The sequence below is a fragment of the Callospermophilus lateralis genome, chromosome 8 (genome assembly GCF_048772815.1).
Source record: "Callospermophilus lateralis isolate mCalLat2 chromosome 8, mCalLat2.hap1, whole genome shotgun sequence".
NCBI classification, from domain to species: Eukaryota; Metazoa; Chordata; class Mammalia; order Rodentia; family Sciuridae; genus Callospermophilus; species Callospermophilus lateralis.
The window spans coordinates 110413506-110434515 of record NC_135312.1 but is presented as its reverse complement, the minus strand read 5'-3'; the positions used below and the strand labels follow the sequence as shown (position 1 = coordinate 110434515).

At 35.3% G+C, this 21010-nt stretch overlaps 1 protein-coding gene across 3 annotated transcripts in view; it reads left to right on the top strand.

The window, feature by feature from the left end:
* The window catches only part of Gucy1a1 (guanylate cyclase 1 soluble subunit alpha 1), a 61026-nt gene extending 54019 nt beyond the window's left edge, over nt 1-7007 (top strand). For all 3 annotated transcript variants that reach the window (XM_076864654.2, XM_076864655.2, XM_076864656.2), the window contains one exon: nt 4214-7007. In XM_076864654.2, coding sequence (XP_076720769.2) covers nt 4214-4415 — 202 coding nt within the window. In that variant the 3' untranslated portion in view covers nt 4416-7007. The remainder of the gene's footprint in view (nt 1-4213) is intronic.
* The last annotated feature ends 14003 nt before the right edge of the window (nt 7008-21010 follow it).

The window sequence follows — 21010 nt, the reverse complement described above, 5'->3', positions numbered from 1 at the left end:
AACCAAGATGCTCCACTAAGCTGTAGGCTTTGGTGTCTGGACTCATTGGTTACATTATGTAGACATAATTGATTTACTCAATGGCATTGTAATGGAACTCAGTTTCCAACCACTCTTTCTTCTCCCCCAGACTTTCAGTCTTCTAATCACCTACTTGTCTTTTCTGGAACTCTGCCCCCATTTAGAGTCATCTTCTTAGCATAAACTCAGGTGTGATCCAAAGGCTCATGAAAAGCAAAAACATTCCTATAACTCAGGAAATCTTAAGAGTTTTGGAAACTTGCTCCCTGCAACCAAGGACTGGGATCAATGCAATTCCCTAACTATAGCAGTGGACAGTTTCCCAGAGGAAAACTAGCAGGTCATTAAACATCTTCCAGGTATGCAGAGTCTTATGGGCAAGCAGCTAATGTCCACATAGTAAAAGATGAGCCATGTGTTATCTAGCACTAAGAGTACTTGTCTCCATGACAGCGTGCCCTGAACAACCTGAGTGAACAAAACCTGTCATTGGGGTATTTCTTATCCACCTTTAATCAGAAAATAAGCCATTCTGTACTGATAGAAATTTATTGGTCCTATGAATTTTGTCACACTCAAATAAAACATTATAATCAAAACTATTAAATAGCAAAAACATTTTCCAGAACTGTATGAATAGCCAAAACAATAAGCAAATTGTTTTACTGTTCTCAGAGATAATTCCTTTGGAGCATCATTTTTTTTTTCTCCTGAAATCTGCAACAGTATTTGCTTTCCAACCCAGACTCCCTTGAAAACCTTGCTTCCTATTTCTCAGCAGTTGGATGAGAACTCCACCATCCATCTTCATGCTGTCAAATCTATCCTCACACCACCTCAGGGCCCATGTCTTCAGCGCTTGGTCCTAGGGCACTGGGCCAGCTGCCTTGCTCCTGTTTAAATAGTTTTGCTTTGAATGTGATTTCTGTCACCTTCTCAAGAACTTTCCTGCTAGAAAATAACTGTCTTATCTCCATGATCGATTTCTCTTGAATGAAATAATTATTCCCAACAGCCTTCAAACGTGTCTTACTAATGAAGCTCTTGAAGACATAAAAACTCGCTCATTTTCAAGTTTGTCTCCTGCTACCATCTTGTATTTCTGCTCCTTACATAGTAAAACAAAAAAGAAGCCATCTGAATATAATTCTTCTATTAAAAGAGTAAAATTATGCGATTTGCAGGTAAATGGATGGAGTTGGAAAATATCCTGGTAAGCAAAATAAGCTAGGCTCAAAAAACCAAAGGCCGAATGCTTACTCTGATAAGTGTATGTTAATCCATGATGAGGGTATGCATGGGACAAGTGGAGGGTTGGGAAAAGGGGAGGGAGGAGAAGAGAGGGCGAATGAGATGACGAAAGACAGTGGAGTGAGACAGACATCATTACCCTGGGAACATGTATGATTGCACAAATGGTGCAACCCTACTTCGTGTACAACTAGAGAAGTGAAAAATTGTGCTCCATTGGTGTACAACGAATAGAAAAGCATTCTGCTGCCATGTATAACTGATTAGAACAAATGAAAAATAAATTTTAAAAAAAGGAACCATCTATCTTCAGTCTCTCTATTTTGTCTTTTCCCTCTCTCTCTCTCTCTCTCTCTCTCTCTCTCTCTGTCTCTGTCTCTCGCTGCTCTTTAACTCAGTCCCTTTTCAATGTTTGTCCCTTCTTCACTGGAATGGTTCTTATCTGATCCTCAGTGGACATTGTTAAAATCATGGTCATTTCTCTCTCCTTATGTTCCATATCATCTCAATAGCAATTGAATGGGCTTGGGAGCATTCCCTTTTTAAAACTTTTTAAAAAGTTTATTCTACATCTACCTGGTTTTCTTTTTACCACAGGGCTACACCATCTGAGTGTCTATTGTGTGTAGTCCTCCCCACCAGACCCTTGAAAGTTGCAGCATCAGGCTCTGTCCCTTCTCTCTTCTGTGTCTGAAAGTCTATGAATGACTCACTTTCTGGGTGCAGTGGTGAATGCCTGTAGTCCCCGCTACTAGGAGTCTAAGGCAGGAAGACTGCTTGAGCCCAGGAGTACAAGGCCAGCCTGGTCAGCGCAATGAGAACCTAACTTAAGGAAAAACAAATAATTAATTAATTAAATTTTAAAATGAACTTTTATGACTCTCATCTTTTTTTTAAACTCTAGACCATTTCATAATTCTCCACTGAGCTACAGACTCATACATCCTATCCTTTATTTCCTCTTAGATGACTAATTGACAGAGGAAAATAAACTTAATGGAGTGAGTTCCAATACACTATACCCTGATGAAATTCACTTCCCACCCAGCTAAGCTTTACTAATCACCTTAAAAGGACACCACTCTACCTTTTTCACCAAGACACTAAACTGTACAGTGGCTGTTACTTTCTTCTCCTTACATCTCACCATGTCCACCTACAAATTACATCCGGAATGCAGCTTTTCTCACCTTTCTCAGTGCTACCATCCAAGTCATGCCGCGATTCTCTCTCCCACCTGAGCTAGCCCACTTCAGCTTTACCACTCTCCCCACTTCCTTTTTTTTGTAGAAAAATAGGGTGTAGCCTTTTTCTTTTCTTATTGATTTGAATGATAATTGCCTTTCACTTTATTCTTATGTAGGAAATACTTGTATCCTATCCAAATAGTTAATGTTTTATTTGTGCAAGAAATAATGTGAAAGACATTTGACAATATTCTAAAATTCTTTTAGTGGCATTTCACTATTTTTCAATGTGACAGGAAAACTTAAAAGGAATAGAAAATTGAAATTTCAATGAAATATTTATGCTTTGTGAAATTTGATTAATAATGGGTATACATTTAGTGTTAATCAAGGCAAGCAGTAGACACTTACTGGATGCTATGCAAATATAAAATAGTGTTTAAGTTGGCTGCCAAGCCAATGCGATCCAGATCTAGCATGTCACTCTATGTGAATATTATGTGTGTTATAATATGTATGTTAGAGTGTAAGTAAGCCACAATCTGTGTGCATGCTGTGTTATATGATATGTATTATATGATATGTATAAGCCAGCATCTTTCTTCTACTTAAGTCATATTAGATTGGATTCACCAGATACTATGCCCTATAAATTACAGCCACTTTAAAATATTGATTTTATGATAAAAGCACAATTTTTATTAGTTTTCCTATCTTACAGATGATATATTTATTGATGTACTGTAGCAGTTAATAGAATATTGGTGTGTTGTATTATACTAGACTCTTTCTTCAGACATGAAATCCAATTCAGTTGGGTTTTTCAGGGCACAGAAGAAAATCACTGCACTAAAATCTAATTCAGATTTCCTTAAGACCTGACACCACAGACGGGTGAATAGAAAAAATAGCCATTTCTGTTAAGCATAAATGATAAATGATTTTCTGTGAGCATTACTTTAGGTCCTAGAACTATTCAATAAAGTTTATCCATGGCCTGAATCATAAATTAGAGAGAATGATTAATGATTTTTGCATTTGATAGAAAGGTAGGGAAGAAAATGGGAAGTGAAGTCAGTAACTTAATCAGTAAGGTTCTAATTTAAAACGAATTTAGCATAATGGACAAGTAACAAATAATAAGGCTTGGTAGAACTAATGGACTTAAGAGAAAAATACTATAAATCATACCAAATGGAAAGTACACAATGAGTATGTACAATGACATCTCATTTGAGTTCTACTAATCTGGAATTCGTAAAAATTCTATTGAAATATCCAACATATATTTTCACATCACTATTACCATTTTTTTTTCACAAGTTCTTGCCCATGATTTTTCTAAGTAACATATACACAGTTCATGAATTGATAAAGGGACCATGACTTAACACTTTTCATTTTAAGAATACTTATTCAATAATATTTTAATTATGCTGTTATTAGATCTTTGTTTTTTAAATACCGTGAATCACACTGCTATATAAATTATATCTCTTAGAATATTTCACAATATTTTATTCGTTTCTAATAAGAATCAAATATATTAGTAGAATTTTCTTATTATTTTGAATTTTATTTTTCATTGTATTTATTCAGTGAAGATGTCTGTTAACATCATGAAAATCTTTCTGTCAATTACACCTGAAACGGCTGGTTTAGTTATATTCATTTATTTATGTTGTCTTCTTTTCCAGGCTTGCCCAATATTATGTCAGCATTAACTCTTACTATATTTATTTTAACCTTTTCAGATTACTCAAAGACTGTCCTGGTTTTGTGTTTACCCCTCGATCAAGGGAGGAACTTCCACCAAACTTCCCCAGTGAAATTCCTGGAATCTGTCATTTTCTGGATTCTTATCAACAAGGAACAAATTCAAAACCGTGGTTCCAAAAGAAAGACGTTGAAGATGGCAATGCCAATTTCTTAGGCAAAGCATCAGGAATAGATTAGTGAGCTGTATGCTTGTTAGTCTTTGGGTCTGACTCCTTCAAGAATGTGTAGAGTTTCTGAAAGCACATTAGAATTGCAGAGACTCAAGAGCAGTATTAAAATTTCAGGAGCTAAGTCATAATCTACCCTTTCCCCATTTAACATGACAAAAATGTATTCCTTTCAGTACTTCAATTCTTCTAAGAGAAACCTCAATCAGAGACTTCTGAAGGTGTATTTCTGTAATATAGCAATCACTTAACTGCCTGCACTCTGAATTCAGCACACATTGTACATATATCAGGCAATTGTAGTCAACTGTACAGAGTGATGCAGTCACCTGAAATCTTGTGTCCTGGTGCAATGTCATGGTTACTAAAGTGTATTTGTGATAGTGTTGCCTTAAAAAATATTGAATAGAAATTACAGTCCTAAATATTGTAAGTTTTTTCAACCTTTCAAATTCCGCATTTTATTGCATTTTCTCATTTATGTGTTAGTGTATATAACAAAATAAGCTGAGCTTTTTTCTCTGTGCATCTTATATTTTTTGTGGTTATTGTTCCTCTCTTTTTAGAAAATAAGCAGTCAGAAGCAATATGTAATAAAATAGTTCTGTAAGTATCAAAGAACAATTTTCATTTTTTGAAGTTAAAAATATTCTTCACAATACAATGTCATACAATAAATATTTTCTTTTGTTTGACATTTTTTTATTCTACATATGGCAAAGGCTCTTTTAATTCACACTAGCAATTTAATTTCTATTAAATCATTAAGATTCTATTAAATCATTAAACTATTCAGAACTTTTTTAAAAAGGCTTTTAGTCTATATTAAGAGGCAATAATATTTTAATTTAATTTAGCCAGAAGTGATATGGGGTTCAAGTATGCACAATAATAAAACATTCTCTCTCTCTCTCTCTCTCTCTCTCTCTCTCTCTCTCTCTTCTCTCTCTCTCTCTCTCTCTCTCTCTCTCTCTATATATATATATATATATATATATGTATGTATATGTATATACACACACATATGCTTGGAATAATTTAGACCTTCTTTAGCAGAAGAACATGCTGAGCCAAAAAAGTTCCAAGAAGAAAACTCAAATTTAGAAGTGAAAAATAATACTTCATCATTTCTTTCAACAGCTTTCTTAAGTATTTGTGCTGAACATTTTAGTGTGTGTATATATACTATGAATCAAGTTTCCATCCTACTAAAAATATGATTGTGAAATTTTTTATTCTATTTGAAATAACTTGATTTGACTATCTTGATGATATTTTCTAAAAAGACTGGAAGTATTTATCAAGAAAATGATGCCATGATTTCATTGTGAAAATTTCAGAACAGTTTTCTGAAATTTGAAGGTTTTTTGTTGTTTTGTTTTGTTTTGTTTGTGGTACCCAATGTCTCTGCTAGACAAGAACTTTACTATGGAGTTATAAGCCCAACAATAGAGCTTAAACTTCTATTTTTAATTATGTCAGTTTAAATCCTCTGATGAAATGAAAAAAATATGCACAATTTAGTTTGGGAAAAGGATTTTATTTTCAAAAGAGATCAACTTGAAACCACGAGAAAAATGAACATTATAGTTTTTAAGTCAGCATTAGCAGATCCATAGATACGGTTAACTCTTATTTGGGTTTCCAAGAAGTAGTTCATTTTAAAAGCTCTTTAATTTTCACCATTAGTCCCCAGACTAGTCCATAGTAACATTAATAATAAAAGTCATTTCTGATTGTCCTCTACTGTCCCAAGGGTACCACTATAGATAGTACAATGATTACTATTTATTCAATGAAACTTGATGTCTTTTAGGACTGGATGTGTCTCAGTAAACACTTCTCCCTGATATAGAGCAGTACTACAGGGTTTGGGAAAATATATTTACAATGTCACAATGATATGAAGTTGATGTAAATATACTTTTTCTTTCTGGACCTGAACCTTTATTATAGAGAAAATAAAAGGAGCTCCAAGAAATTAAAAAAAAAAAAAACATAAAATAGAATGCCATATTTATCATATATATAATACTTCATTATTTGTTTCAACAGCTTTCTTAAGTATTTATGCTGAACATTTTAGAGTATATATATATATATATATATATATATATATTATGAATCAAGTCCATCCTACTAAAAATATGATTGTGAAAATTTTAATTCTATTTGAAATAACTTGATTTGACTATCTTGATGATATTTTCTAAAAAGACTGGAAGTATTTACCAAGAAAATGATGTCATGATTTCATTGTGAAAATTTGTGCTCTAAAAATTTACAAGTTAATTAGAATTCAAAAGTGTCTTGTTCAGGGCTGGGGTTGTAGATCAGTGGTAGAGATCTTGTCTAGCATGTGTAAAGTACTAGGTTTGATCTCCAGTACTGAAAACAAAACAAAACAACAGCATAAAAGAAAGTATCTTTCGTGTGTGTGTGTATGATGTTGATATGTAAATGTACACACACACACACACACATAGCATAAATGGGGGAAAACGTATATAACCTGGGTAAAAAACTGTATGACAATTCCTTGTTTGATTCCTGTAACTTTTCTATAATTTTGGCATTTTATCCAAATAAAAATTTACCAAAACATCTTTTTCCCAGAGAAATAATCTGTGGTAGTTTTCGCTAGGACAAACTAAAAAATCCTATTAATTATGGAAAGCAGTAAATAAAAGAAAAAAACAAGGCAGGAAAGAAGAAGGTCCATTGACTCTGCTTTCCTCTCCAAGAGTTTTAAACTACTAGGACAAGGGGAATGTCAAATCTTAAGGAGGAGTGTGGTTGGACCAGATATATGGATAAGAATATTTACCTGCACAGGGGAATACATGAACATTTTGTCTGTGTGTGACTCATGCTATAGTTGGGGTATTTTACCATAAATATAAACAGAAAGCCAGGATGTTTGGTGTAACAACTTCATATCAATCTCAAGACCATTAGCTCATCAGATCCATTGCTAGGGAAAAAGAGTTGCTTTAGTATTTTCCTGTCTTCCAAATTTCTTCTCCTAATGTTACCAGTCACATCTAGGCAGACCCTGACCAGGCCTGTTTTGGGGTCAGGTCAGAGGAAAGCATAGGATGTAATATGTTCTATGGGGAGCCTAGCAAATGAAGGAGAAGAATGAGCAGGAGAGTTTACTCCAAATATCAGCTGGGCATAGACCTGAACCTAGCTGGAAAACTGCCCAAACAGAGCTTCATATGCAAAGCCCCAGTGAATTATAAGGTAATATAATTCTTTTATTTTAAATGTTATTTTGTTTTTAATTGGTATATACATATGTGTATGCACACTTGTACAGTGAATATGTACATGTATATACATACATTTATATATACTTGATATGTTTGTAACATGAAGATATATCCACACACACACACGCTCGCACACACACACACACACACACACACACACATTTTTTTTCATTCAAGTCTCTGTTCAAGCAACTATTGTAGTCCCAAAGAGATTGGGTTAAGAAATTACTGCAACAGTTTTAAGTGTATGTATTTGAACTGTATAAATTATTATTATTAAGTAACATTATTAATATGTGTCTTTTTGATGCATACTCATTAGGGTTGCTTGATAGATCCTGTATTAGCTTTCTGCTAACGCCTGAGATAATCAACTTTTGAAGAGAAAATGTTTATTTTGGCTCACAGTTTAACACACTTTGTTCCTTATTGGACAGACCTAATGCTTTCAGGCCTCTGGTGGAAGCAGGAAGCACATTTGGGTGGGAGCACATGGCAGAGCAAACCATTCACCTCATGGCTGGGATGTGAAGAAGAGGTAGGGACTGGGGGTTCCAAAGTCTCCTTTAAATACAAGCCCCCAATGACCTAAAGACATCCCACAAGGACCCATTTCTTAAAGGTTCCATCTCCTCTAACAGCACCAGGATGGAAACTAAACCTTTAACATATGGGCCTTTGTGGGATGTTCACGAACCAAACTAATACAGATCACTACCTTTTAGTGAACAAACACAGAAGTTTATTTCACCTGATCGTGCACTTTGGTGTTAATTCACTCTTCACATAGTAGGACCTGGACAGTTAAATGGAGAAAGATGTAAAGGATGTAGGGATGGGGGCATGACATGTGACTGGGAAAGAAGCCACAGGGAGGCCTCAGCAAGATGCATTGCCATTCCTGTAAAGAGGGCCATCCCATTTCCTCCATAACAAATCTAATGTAGCAGAGAAAACAAGGAATTGTGATTCTCTTGTCTATATCCAAGTTAGAGGCTTGTCTTACTTAGCCGAAAACACCAAAATGTCATTTTCGATCAAAATTTACAATATTATCATGTACAGTTTTGTTGCGATACATTTCAAGTTCTGGAACATCTTTATGTCCTTTAGTAAGAAGGGGGATAAAACATTTCAGTTATGAAAGCCAAGAGCTTATGGTATTCTAAGCAATTAGTTTATTGTAACCTGTTGAGTTTAGATTCCATCTGATTTTAGCATGTCAGCTACTAGATTTTTGATGAAGTTGTTGCTCCCTTTTTAATGCTTCTTTCTTTATCTTGATGATATGCATACATTTGGTATTCCTATTTTAAGCCACTTCAAACACTGTTCACTTTATGCCCATCTGCATTTTCCATGAAACAGTTTTGCTCTTAGCCACACCTGCATCTGTTTAACCTGAATAAACTGATTAACTGTTTTGTCCAGTCCACATAATCCACACATTATTTTTCATCCTGAATTATCCTCTTATCTTTCAGACTTTTAAAATTTTTAAGTATATAATATCAGAAATTTATTTTGCATAATACCCAAATCCTAAGATATTTGCTTAGTCTGAAATGCTGCCAGGTCATCTTTATTGAGAAAGAACTATGAGGTCACTTCATAATAAACTAAAATGAAACTAAGCAAAAGAAAATTCTATTATACAAATTGGACAGTCTAATGTTAAGTAGGATTTGCCTGGAATAAGAGCAACAAAACTGGAGCTCTTTGGAAAGCTGTGGTCATAGTAGTCATGGGATTTAGAACTATCATATCAGTTCCTAGAAGTCTCTGACTTTGATTTAGATGAGGCTATTTTTGAATTTGAGGAATAAAGAGAATTTGTTTTCTTGTCCCACTCTTCATAATGATCATGGGATTTCTTTTTTTTTTTAAGAGAGAGAGAGAGAGAGAAAGAGAGAATTTTCTTTTAATATTTATTTTTTAGTTTCCGGCAGACACAACATCTTTGTTTGTATGTGGTGCTGAGGATCGAACCCGGGCCGCACGCATGCCAGGCGAGTGCTCTACAGCTTGAGCCACATCCCCAGCCCCTGATCATGGGATTTCACATACAGATGAAATTTTATTTTCAGCCAATATTCAACATACATCTCTACATCTTTTTCTAGCTTTTGGTAAATATGTATTGCTATAGGTATCCTTTTTTCCTGACTTGTTATTCTTGTAATTTTGCCTCTATGTAAAGGAAGATATTACACTTTGCATTGAAAATCTTTTTCATACTAACAATGCTCCTTTTAGTATTATTTTTGCAGTTGCTTTGAATAACACATTTATTTTGGGTTTTACTTCTGGAAGAGTTCTTAAGTCTCTCAAAATATTACTCTGTGTCTCAGAAGTTTGTTAGATACTGCTGCCACATAAACATGGTAATACAAGTATTTAAATAAAAAATCCTCTTAAAATTTGAAATGAGTTCTGTTTAAAAAGAAAAATAAAAGTAAAAATAATATAGTTCCAAGTTATGCAAATAGATTTGTTCTCATGTAGATCTTGCTGCTATAGCAGAATAAACCTCCAACACAATAGTATGGAAAAACAGATTAAGAACTTTAATGTCAGGCTATTACTGTAAACATGTAAATGAATCTAAACTCCCTTCTCAGAAAATAAGTGATAAAAATGTATAAATATAGTCAAAATGTATGCCTTTAGGGATGTAAATCTTTTGTTTCAATAAAACTTATTAAGTTTTTTAAATCACATATAAAATCAAATTTTAACAAAACTGAATTTAGAAATAAAATTGTCCCTGGCTTATACAAACATAATGGTGTTGTATTATAGCACAAGGCAGGATCAATTTGTCTTCATTATATGCTAATAAGACACAATTTTATATCAGTCCCTATCATTTTGTTAAAAAAAAAAAAGGTATTGGCTATCTTAGTTCAAAAAATGCGTATTCCTAAACTCAGGATTTTTCTCCTATAAACCAATGCTCTGTGTTAATCAGTGTCACTTGTTCTCTTGACACTGTCCTGTGGAAACTGGAACCTAGGAAATCAGTGCAAGATCACACTGATGCCCTCTTCCTGGTGATATTATGGCGAGCTAATCTTTTTTCATTGATCCAGGAGATTTGCATCTTCTGTGAGCAACCATGAAGCTGTGTCACTCTAATTTGCTAACAGGGAAAATCTCAGACCCTCCACATTTATTCCTGCAATGAGGATAGAAATCTGGCTTTCCAGAAGATCTAGTGCACTCATATGTGGTGTTTGAGGAAAAAGTCTATGCAATTGTTAGAAAATGTGGTGACCAGATTGTATGTTCAACAGAGTTAGGAATAGTCCACTTGTTTCCACTAGTGAAGAATAATGAAGAGAGTTGCAAGTCAAGTATCAGAAAGTAGGAAGGCAGGTGCAATGGTGCACACATGTAATTCCAGCTACTTGGAAAGCTAAGGCAGGACCATTACAAGTACAGCCTGAGCAACTTTGTGAGACCCTGACTCAAAATCAAATAAAGATGATTGGAGTGTAGTTCCATGGTAGCTTGTTTAACATGTACAAGACCATAGTTCAATCCCCAGCATTTTAAAGGGGAGGGTGAAGAAGAGAGGAGAGGAAAAGAAGGGTTCACAGAGAGATTCATGGACAGATGTTTGGTTACTGATGACTCTTCACTGGGTAAGCAGAGTTTCCAAATGGGTTGCTACACTCAAATGACATGACCAAGCTTACTGCAAGGGATGCTAGGAAGAAATGAGAATGATTTGAATGATCAACACAATCCCTGCTATAATATTTTTTGAGGGCCTACTCATTGTCAGATAGTGTTCTATACTTTGTGCTACTCATTATTTCAGATTCCCACATAATCAGGAGATTGATGAGTTTTGTCCAGAAGGTGCCCATCTTTAAGCCTGGAAAAAAAGTAGCACTGAGGATAAGTGATAACAAAGGAAGAATCCTAATGTGGTGACACACGTAAGCCTTCATTGGGGAAAATCTGCAGTTCTTTCCTCTCCCAAATCAGGAAAACCATTGATGGTGCTCTCTAGGTTTTGTCTCTCATTTTCTGTGCCTATTGGACGATAGCCTATAATTCTTCAGCACCCGGGAAGAATGAGAGACACTTGATTTGAGAGCAAGAAATTCCCTATTACATACTTGGGCTGTTCTCAGAAGGAAGGAGACCTATTCCTAAGAGGTCACACCCAAACAAAGAAGATTGTTATCACCTGGCAAAGGCAGGATGCTATCTTCTCCTGCAGGTTTTTAGGATGGATGCGAGTGCCAGCTCTCTTTTTAATAATGTGTGCAGGGTGGGCCTAGAAAGGACTGCAGGGCTCCTTCCATCCTCTTTCACATCTATTTGAGGGAGAACGATTCCTGACAATCAGTTCTTGAAGTTTGGTTATCTCCCACACAGTCAATTACACACTGAAAGTAGCTTCTATCCAGGAAGATTTTTGCACAAAGAGCAGAAGCATGGCCAAGCAGTTGCTAAGAGAAATTCATTACTGTGAGAACTCGAAATAGTCTGTACAGAATCTTCTTGTAGCTGATGCAACCTACTTAGGAATTTCTTGTACATTTTTCAGAGGAGTTCCCTGCTCACGAGGTACCCTTCATTTCTCAAACTTGAGATCAGGTGAAAGGAAATAAAGAGTATTATGCACTAGACTTCACCTAGAAATCAAACAGAGTACCTCTAATTATGGCCCACCTGCCTAAGAATCATTTGACGAAAAAGGATGAAAATTATAGTGCAAATTCCTGAATAAAACTACATGTTTAGCAATTATGACAACAGTGTTAGAGCATAAGAATTTGCATTTTAAAAGAATTTCCGCAAGAGATTTTCATCAGAGTTTTTAATCCCTGGAGACTACTCTGGCCCCTCTCAAAGGATGGGGGTAACTATTCCTGATTACAACCTGGATGGCAAGTTCTGCTAACAGTTATCATTTCTCTGAGTATTTCTAGGTAAGCATTTCAGTCTACTGTTTCCTTGTTTTCTGAACCATGGGCATACAGATAAGGGCCAAGTAATATTGTTTATTAGGATTCCTTCCATCCTAAGATGGTCCAGTAGGTTAGGGTGATGATTTGTGTGGTTCGATATACTATGGCTAGAGCATAGAATATATCTTTTGAGACCAAAGATAAAGAGTTCTTATCAGGAATCTATGTCGAGGTATAATAGTAAAGACTTTGACTAGAAGAAGAATGGTAAAGATAAAATCTAGAAAAGCCAAATCAGTCAGCTTATGATGGTTTTATTGCATTTATACTCAATTGTATAATTAATAATATTTAATAGTAAGACATGACAAATAACAGATTTTCATTCACAGGCTTATTACAGAAATTGATTTTTTCTAATTTGAATCTTTTCCCCTAGTTCAGAGATAAGTAGTAACATATGGCACTCTCCTCTTCTTTCCCAGCCTTGTAACTTCGTTTTCTCAACCCCAAATCTCAATTCCCAGGAAGAACCACATCTGTCTACCCACTTTGGTATCTAAATGTAAAGAGAAAATGAAAAAAGATATAAAGAATGCTGGGAAATAGGTCAAGAATCTTTTTATGATTAGTTTATTATATATATGTCTATGCATGCATGTGTACACACACAATTTTATTAGTTCATTTTACATATATATATATATATATATATATATATATATATATATATATATAAAATATTCAGTTTCATTTGATATACAATCATGGATGGAATATAATTTGCTCCAATTCATTCTACATTGCTTCCCCTTTCCTTCTCCTCCTTCCTACTTCATTCCCTCTTTCTTCTGTTCATTTATAATTTTTTGTTAGCATATTATAGATATATGTAAAGGTGGAATTCATTCTGGTATAGCCATATATGTGCATAGCTTAATTTGATCAATTTTATTCTATAGTTCCTTCATTTTCCTGTGCCTCCTCCCTCTCCCTCAATCCCCTTCCTCTCTTCCAGTGATCTCTCTTTTATTTTCATGGGATTCTCCTCCTCTTTTTCTTTGTCTTGGTCTTTTTATTTTTTTTCCCTTATTCTGGTCTAGCTTCCACATATGATAGGAAGCATTTGACCCTTGACTTTCTTTTTTCTTTTTTTCCAGGTCTGACTTATTTTACTTAGCACGATGATCTCCAATTCAATGCATTTACTGGATTAAGGATTTTGATGGTGATTGAAAGTGGTTTTCTTGCCATGAAAAGAGAATACAGGCAGGAAAAATCTTTAGATTTGTAATGCACCTACCTATAATGAAAATCAAAAATACTTTTTTTAAACTTCCCAAATTGAAAAAAAAGTTCTCAAATAACATTATTTCCTTGTAAAAATTCACTTCCAATATTTTAATACTTTATAAGATGGACAGAACAACCAATCCATATTCTTTACTTTTGCATCCCTTTTCTTGGAGGAAATGTGTAGAATTTACATAGTTTATGCGTTTCTCACTATCTTTTCAGTTTTCTTCATGATTTTGTGAGCTACTCAAAATTCACAAGTTTCTTTTTTGTTTAAGTTAGTCACAGCTGGTATCTATTGTTTGCAAGGCAGAATTGTGGTGGAAACATCAATACTTTCCTGACAATCCTGGGGAGACATGCTTACTTTCAAGAAAGTGTATGGCTGTCTGTGATAAGAGGGTCCTCTCTTAGGTACTGGTTACAGCAATATGGTCATTTTAACAATGAAATACAACTTGGCCCACAGGAGAACAGGAGATTGATAGATAGTAATAAGATATGTGTGGAGGCACATGGGGAGACTTCCAACTATCATATTGACATCTCTAAAAAGTTAACATAGAAATGGAACTTGTAGATATGTCTTAGTCAGCTTGGAGCAATATGACAAAATCATATAGACCAGGTGGCTTAAGCAACAGACTTTTATTTCTCACGGTTCTTGAGGCTGGGAAGACTCAGATCAAGTGCTGACAGATTCAGTTCCTTTGGTGAACCCTCTTCCTGTCTTGCTAATGACTACCTTCTTGTTGTGTACTTATATGGTAGTGGGGATGGTCTGGTCTCTCTTGCTATTCATTTGAGGATACTAATCCCATCTTGGAGGCCCAATATGCATGTCTTCATCTAAATTAAATTTCCTCCCAGAAACTTCAAATGCTATCACGCTAGCGGTGAGGGCTTCAACATATGCATTTTAGAGGGACACAAATACTCAGACCACAAAAAGGTATCTGGGAGAGCTCAGAATTTGGTTGAGAAAAGATTGGTGTACTGTATTAGTATCCTACTGCTGCTGTAACAAATTTCCATAAACTTAGTGGCTTAAGACAATGGGAATTTTTCATCTTACAGTTATGGAGTCCAGAAGTCCTAAAACCAAGGTGTCAGCAGGGCTACTTTCCTTCTAAAAGTTCTAAAAGATAATTTACTTCCTTCCCTTTCCTGCAACCAGAGGCCATTAGCATTTCTTGGCTCAATGGCCAATCCCTTACATCTTTTAAACTCTGCTTCTTTGGATTTGATTCTCTTGCTTCTCTTTCATAAGGACCCCTGGTGATAAAATTAAGTCCATTCAAATAATTCAGTGTAATCTCCCCATATCACTCCCTGAATCACATTCACAAAGTCCCTTTTGCTGCATAAGGTGACAGATTTATGGGTTCTGGGGGTTGGGATGTTGAAATCTTGTTAAGGGGGGCAGTATTATTCTGTCTACCATAGCATTCATAAGGTTATATCTGTAGGAACATCCAGATCAAAACTCAGGATTTCTTAACTCATGTCACACTATAATGCTATTTTTTTCATGTGAGAAAACCTTAGAGTTACTAAAATCAGCTTTACCTAGGATCAGACTGAAGAAACCACAGTTTTCCGTAGCAGACCAAAAAATAGGTCTGAGTTGCCTTGGAAATTATGGCCAATTATTTGCAGACTTTTTTATTATTCTCTTGGCAGGAATGAAAGTGAAAGTAATAAAGTATACAGAGGAAAGAAATAAGAACATTTCAATGAACTAAAGGCTTATTATTTTAGAAGATAGAACATAATAAGATACTCCAGGATGGCCTAATTTTCATTCTTTTGGAATAATAAAATGGGAAACATCTGGGGCTGCTTTATTCTGTTGACTTTGGTGCCCATCTGTGTGGCTGGAATGATAATTAGAGAAGAGATCAGGAATCATGTCTTATATTCTCTATAATGTCAGCATTGGATTTAAGCAAGTCATTTTAACTCAAACATGACACATGTGAAAATGAACTATATATTTCATAAACACACTGCTTAAATGGATCATAAAGCTCACATCTGACAAATATCTACCACGTGTCAAGCCCTGTAATATGTGTCCTTTACAAATGTTATCACATTTAATCTCCACCATTTTTTTTTATTTGCAGGAGAGGAAACTGAGATATAGAGAGTTTCAGTAATTTATAGGTTAGGAACCACTATGTGGGGTCCTGCAGTAGGGAAGATGGCTGGGACTCAACTCTGAATAAAGCAGAGCTAAGTGGAAACTGGCCAGGAAGACATGCAGGGGATCAGAGGATTAAAAATGACTAAGCGGAAACATCAGGGATAAGGGGGATTCTGGCTAAACTGACCTAACAGAATTCCTGCTGAAGACAGGCCGGCATGACCAGAGATCACCCAGGCAAAGGTGGAGGAGAAGGAATGTGACTGAATATATAGAGTGGTCACTCAGAATGCAGGGGTTCTAAAATACTCAGTAGGTTCTTCACAAAACTCCATTTTATAAGAAAATGCACAAATGGAATTAACTGAAAATCCAGAAGGCTTTCTAGTGTTTGGCCGAGCAAAGTGTCTCCATCCCTTCATATGTGAGTCATTGGCTTATTCAGTTAGTGATCCCCATGCAATCAGTGACAGAGTTGTGCAGTCCTCATGAAAAGTGTCGAGTGGGCTGTTTTCTTTGATCCCCATAGTACCTTAATGGAAGAAGTTGAATCAGGCAGTTATTGCATTAAAATGAGAAGTTCTGTTGATTGGCCAAGCAAGTAACTTACAAGGCTGATCTAATCACCACGTTTCAGCTATTTTCACTGTGCATTTACTACCAGGAGACAGATCCCAGCTCTATAAAGTAGACAAAAAGGATTTAGTCACATTAATTGTTGATCCCAAAGTAGCAGCAATAGTAACAATTCAAAAAAAAATTAGATAACAATTTCTGAGTATTTAATATTTTCCACTAACAGCTTTAAGCATCATAGTTGCATTAAAACAGTCACTGTTCCCAACCAACATGAGAGCTAGGTACAGTTTTTAATCTTCTCAGCACTGGAACATATTGACTCATTATTTTGTTTTTCTTTTCTTCTCTCTCTCTCTTTCTTTCTCTCTCTCTCTCTATCTCTCTGAATTGGGATTGAACCCAGGAGCATTTTACCATTGTTATTTTGTATTTTGAGACAGGGTCTCACTAAGTTGCTCAGGGCCTCAGTAATTTACTGAGGCTGGCCTTGAATTTGTGATCCTCCAGCCTCAGCCTCTCAAGCCACTGGGATTATAGGTGTGCACCATTGAGCATAGCTGACCTGTTATTTTCACAAATAATATTTATCACTTTATTTTACAAGTTAGAAAACTATAGTTGAAAGAAACTAAATAACTTGTCCAAAAATCTGCAAATAACCATTATACTATGCTGTCCCCTTAGCTAACTTTATTCTTTGTTCTTTCAATGGAGACAAGATAAAAAGAGAAATAAACAAATACTTGAATTTGTGGTTCCCATTTGAATTTCTCTTTATATCCATAATAATATATGACTGAATTTTCATTTCAGAAGAACAATATTATAATGTGATATCTAGAGGTTTTTAAGAGTTATAGACTGCTTTTGAAATATCCATGTAGCTCAAGTGCTAGATTCTGACTACCAATAGGTAAGACCATATTTCATTTTTAACTTGACTAAAATCTCAAAATCCTTCAGGATTGTGAGAAAAAACAATTCATTATATTACTTCTTGGTGAAGATTTTATTTTATTTTATTTTAATTATTTTTGTTATTTCTTAACAGGGAAGGTACATTAAAGAGGTTTCCTGGATTATGGATGTAGTTCAGTGGTAGAGTGCATGCTAGCAGGCTTAAAGTAGATAAATTTGGTGAAAAAATAAACATTTAAAAGAATTTGGTGTAAAAAACGTCACTTTAGCAAGACATTTTAAAAATATTCAATAATCCCCTTTTTGCGTGACAAAGATTACAGTTAATATAGAAGAATAAGAAGGAGGAAGAGAATAAGAAGAAAAAAAATAAATTTGATTAGGAATAAGACTTATTGAATTTTTTCCCCATATATCCAGAACCATAATATAGAATGACATTTTGATTGTGCTTTTCTCTTTGCTCATTGCATTCTAAATTCTTTGCTTCAAGTATTGAGTAATTGTTTCAGCAAAAAAATATGACAAGAGGAATGATTATTGTGTACCCATGAAATATTAGCACCAGAAGCTTCAAGTTAAGTGATAATTGAGCTCTGAGCAATTCAGATTAAAGAAGCATGTGAACTGAAAGCAAATTCCTGTTAAAAATTATTGAAATTAAAAAACATGCCACTCTAAAAAAATGATCCATAACAGAAACCTGGATCCATGATTGAAAAAAATGGGGAAAATGTCAAGCTTTGAAAAACATTTGCATGGACCTGAAAGCACCTTATAATCGTCCCCCTCTTTATTTCCAATCTAAGGTTTATTATTATTATATTGACTGGGAAAGTTTTAAAAACAATAGTCACTATACTTTAATATGTAACTCATACAATTAATTTTTTTATTAGCTGCAAATGTGAGTCATTTCATCTGACATTTCCGAAAGCCACATATTGCCTTATATTTATTTGTTTTTCATTCATTAGACTGATCTTCAAATAGTCAGTGTTGACGTTAGTGCTGGTTGAGCCATTCCCTAAGCTCCTCCTTTTCCTCTTTAATTGATTGTCCTTGACTGGAGACACACCTAGAAGAATGAAATGTATTGTTTCCGAGAATATGGCATAATCCAATTCATGATATTATTCCTATGCTCCTTGATCAGCAGAAGTGACATTGGATAGGTCACTTGAAGAAGCATGGTGACCCCCTGTTGAGCTCTTCCATGGCTGGCAGGAACCCTTCTTCATGTCACATCCTTTGTGCTATCTAGTAAGCCAAATAAAAGTCAACAATGGTTTAGTGAACAGAACTTTCTTTAGACTCATAGTGAATATGAGACAGAAAACAGAACAGTGTAAATATTTACAAATGCAAATATATGTTGGGCCAAAGGACAGTAAGTGCAAAAATATACCAGACAAAAGAAACAATCAGGGTGGAAATTTGAATTGGAGACAAAGAGAGATTAGTAGGAACACTCAGTTTTCAATTCCCCTCATAACTTTTCCAGGTGAACTTTCCCTGTTCTTCATCCCCAGAGAACAATTTTCTCTCCTTTTTCATCTATAAAAAGTGTAAGATGGAGAAGAGCATAGCATAATTTAGACTGAGACACCATGACTACACTGCTGTTCAAAGGAGGAAAAACAAAGACATGGTTAAGAAAAAGTTTTTTAACAAGTTAAAAACATTTTTACATCTATGCTGAAAACTATAATGTAAAAAGTGTCTTGGGGGCTGGAGATGTGGTTCAAGGGGTGGCGCGCTCGCCTGGCAAGCGTGTGGCCCGGGTTTGATCCTCAGCACCACATACAAACAAAGATGTTGTGTCCGCCGAGAACTAGAATAAATGAATATTAAAAAATTCTCTCTCTCTCTCTCTCATCTCTCTCTCTCTCTTTTTTTTTTTTTTAAAAAGTGTCTTGGTCTCTCCAGGAATTAGATGATGGTTAGAACAACACTTTCCTATGCTTCCTTCTTGCAGGTTATGTTTACGACATAGTATACGCATGTGTGCTTTTTTCACCCAAATAGCACTTTATTCTACACAATCCATTTAAAAATTGGTGATGACTCCATTCATGTGTCTTTTGTTTACCTAACAATGTATCTTTCTTTATCATTATGTATCAAGTTTCCTTCATACATTTTCATAATTTAATGTGCCATTTAAATGATTTAAAACATAAAGGTTATAACAATTATTTGCATATACAACTACAGCATAATGAATCCTACTATAATGTATAATTATAATGCACCAATAAAATTTTAAAAAACTAGTATTAAATAATGGCTCAATATTTTAGTAAGTGTACAAAGTAAGGTGTTCCATTTGACGAAAGACTATTTAATCATAACTTCATTGATGAAAATTTTTTAGGTTCTTGGTTGTTTTGTGTGCTAGATCATTATTTCTGTATCAATTATACATCAACATATATCTTCAAATACAATTGTATTGTTTTACATTTTCTCTCTTAGTATTGAAATTGCTCTCATAGCAAACTATTCACATCTTAGAATGACATCCTGACTTCTTAAATCCACTGGAGAATGATAACCTCACTTTGGACCATACTGTGTAAACTGGTACCCATGCACCTAAAGCACAATAGCTTCAGGCAACAGACAGCCCTGTTGCTCTCACCTTCTTTCTGCCTGTGCTGAGGCTGGAAGCATTAGATTAATTAAAAGCTTGTGTATTTTGTACTGGGCCTTTTCAGTTCATCAATTATCCCTGAGAAACAGCAACAAAGGCCAATTTTAGAGACTTCAAAACTTCCTGTAATCATGATTCCTGGCCATGGTTGTAGGGTCAGGAGTTCCCCTGGGATCAAGCCCAGAACATGGCTGGATCTTGAACAGGTTACTAAGGGCCAGAGATGGTTTTAACATGTTGCTCACCAAAGTATCCTCATGCCACTCAACATTTCATTCAGTCTCTTTAACTGAGAATAAAATGTTTAACTCAGTTTTATTTGCTTTCAATCTGCCATAAACTACTGTGGGACCAAACCACAAAGGAAATGTTTATCTTCAAGACTCTAATATACATGAAGATACTGAGCTCCAGGAGTGTATATTCGGTTTAAGGATTGTCCCCTGCAAACACACGTATAAGCACAGCCACATTCAAACAGTCCCCTCCTCACCCTAGTTTTTATTATTCTTGAGGGGAGATCTCTGGGATTATAAAAGCTATTCCCCCCACCCTCTTCTACTCTGAAATTCATGCAAAGAGCAAAGCTGGATCTTCTTCATCCTCATTGTTAAGGCCTCAAATGAAGGTCTTGTCACCAGACGGGGGCGGGAAGGCACTGGAGCGCAGCAGCACTGAGAGCATCTGAATTCCCCCCTCTAAGACTGATTGGTAGAGAACGGGAAAGCAGCGACCGGCCCCCTGCAGCTCGATTAGCCATTGGCTGGAAAGAGGTGGCAATCAGGGCGGGCCAAGGCTGATGCG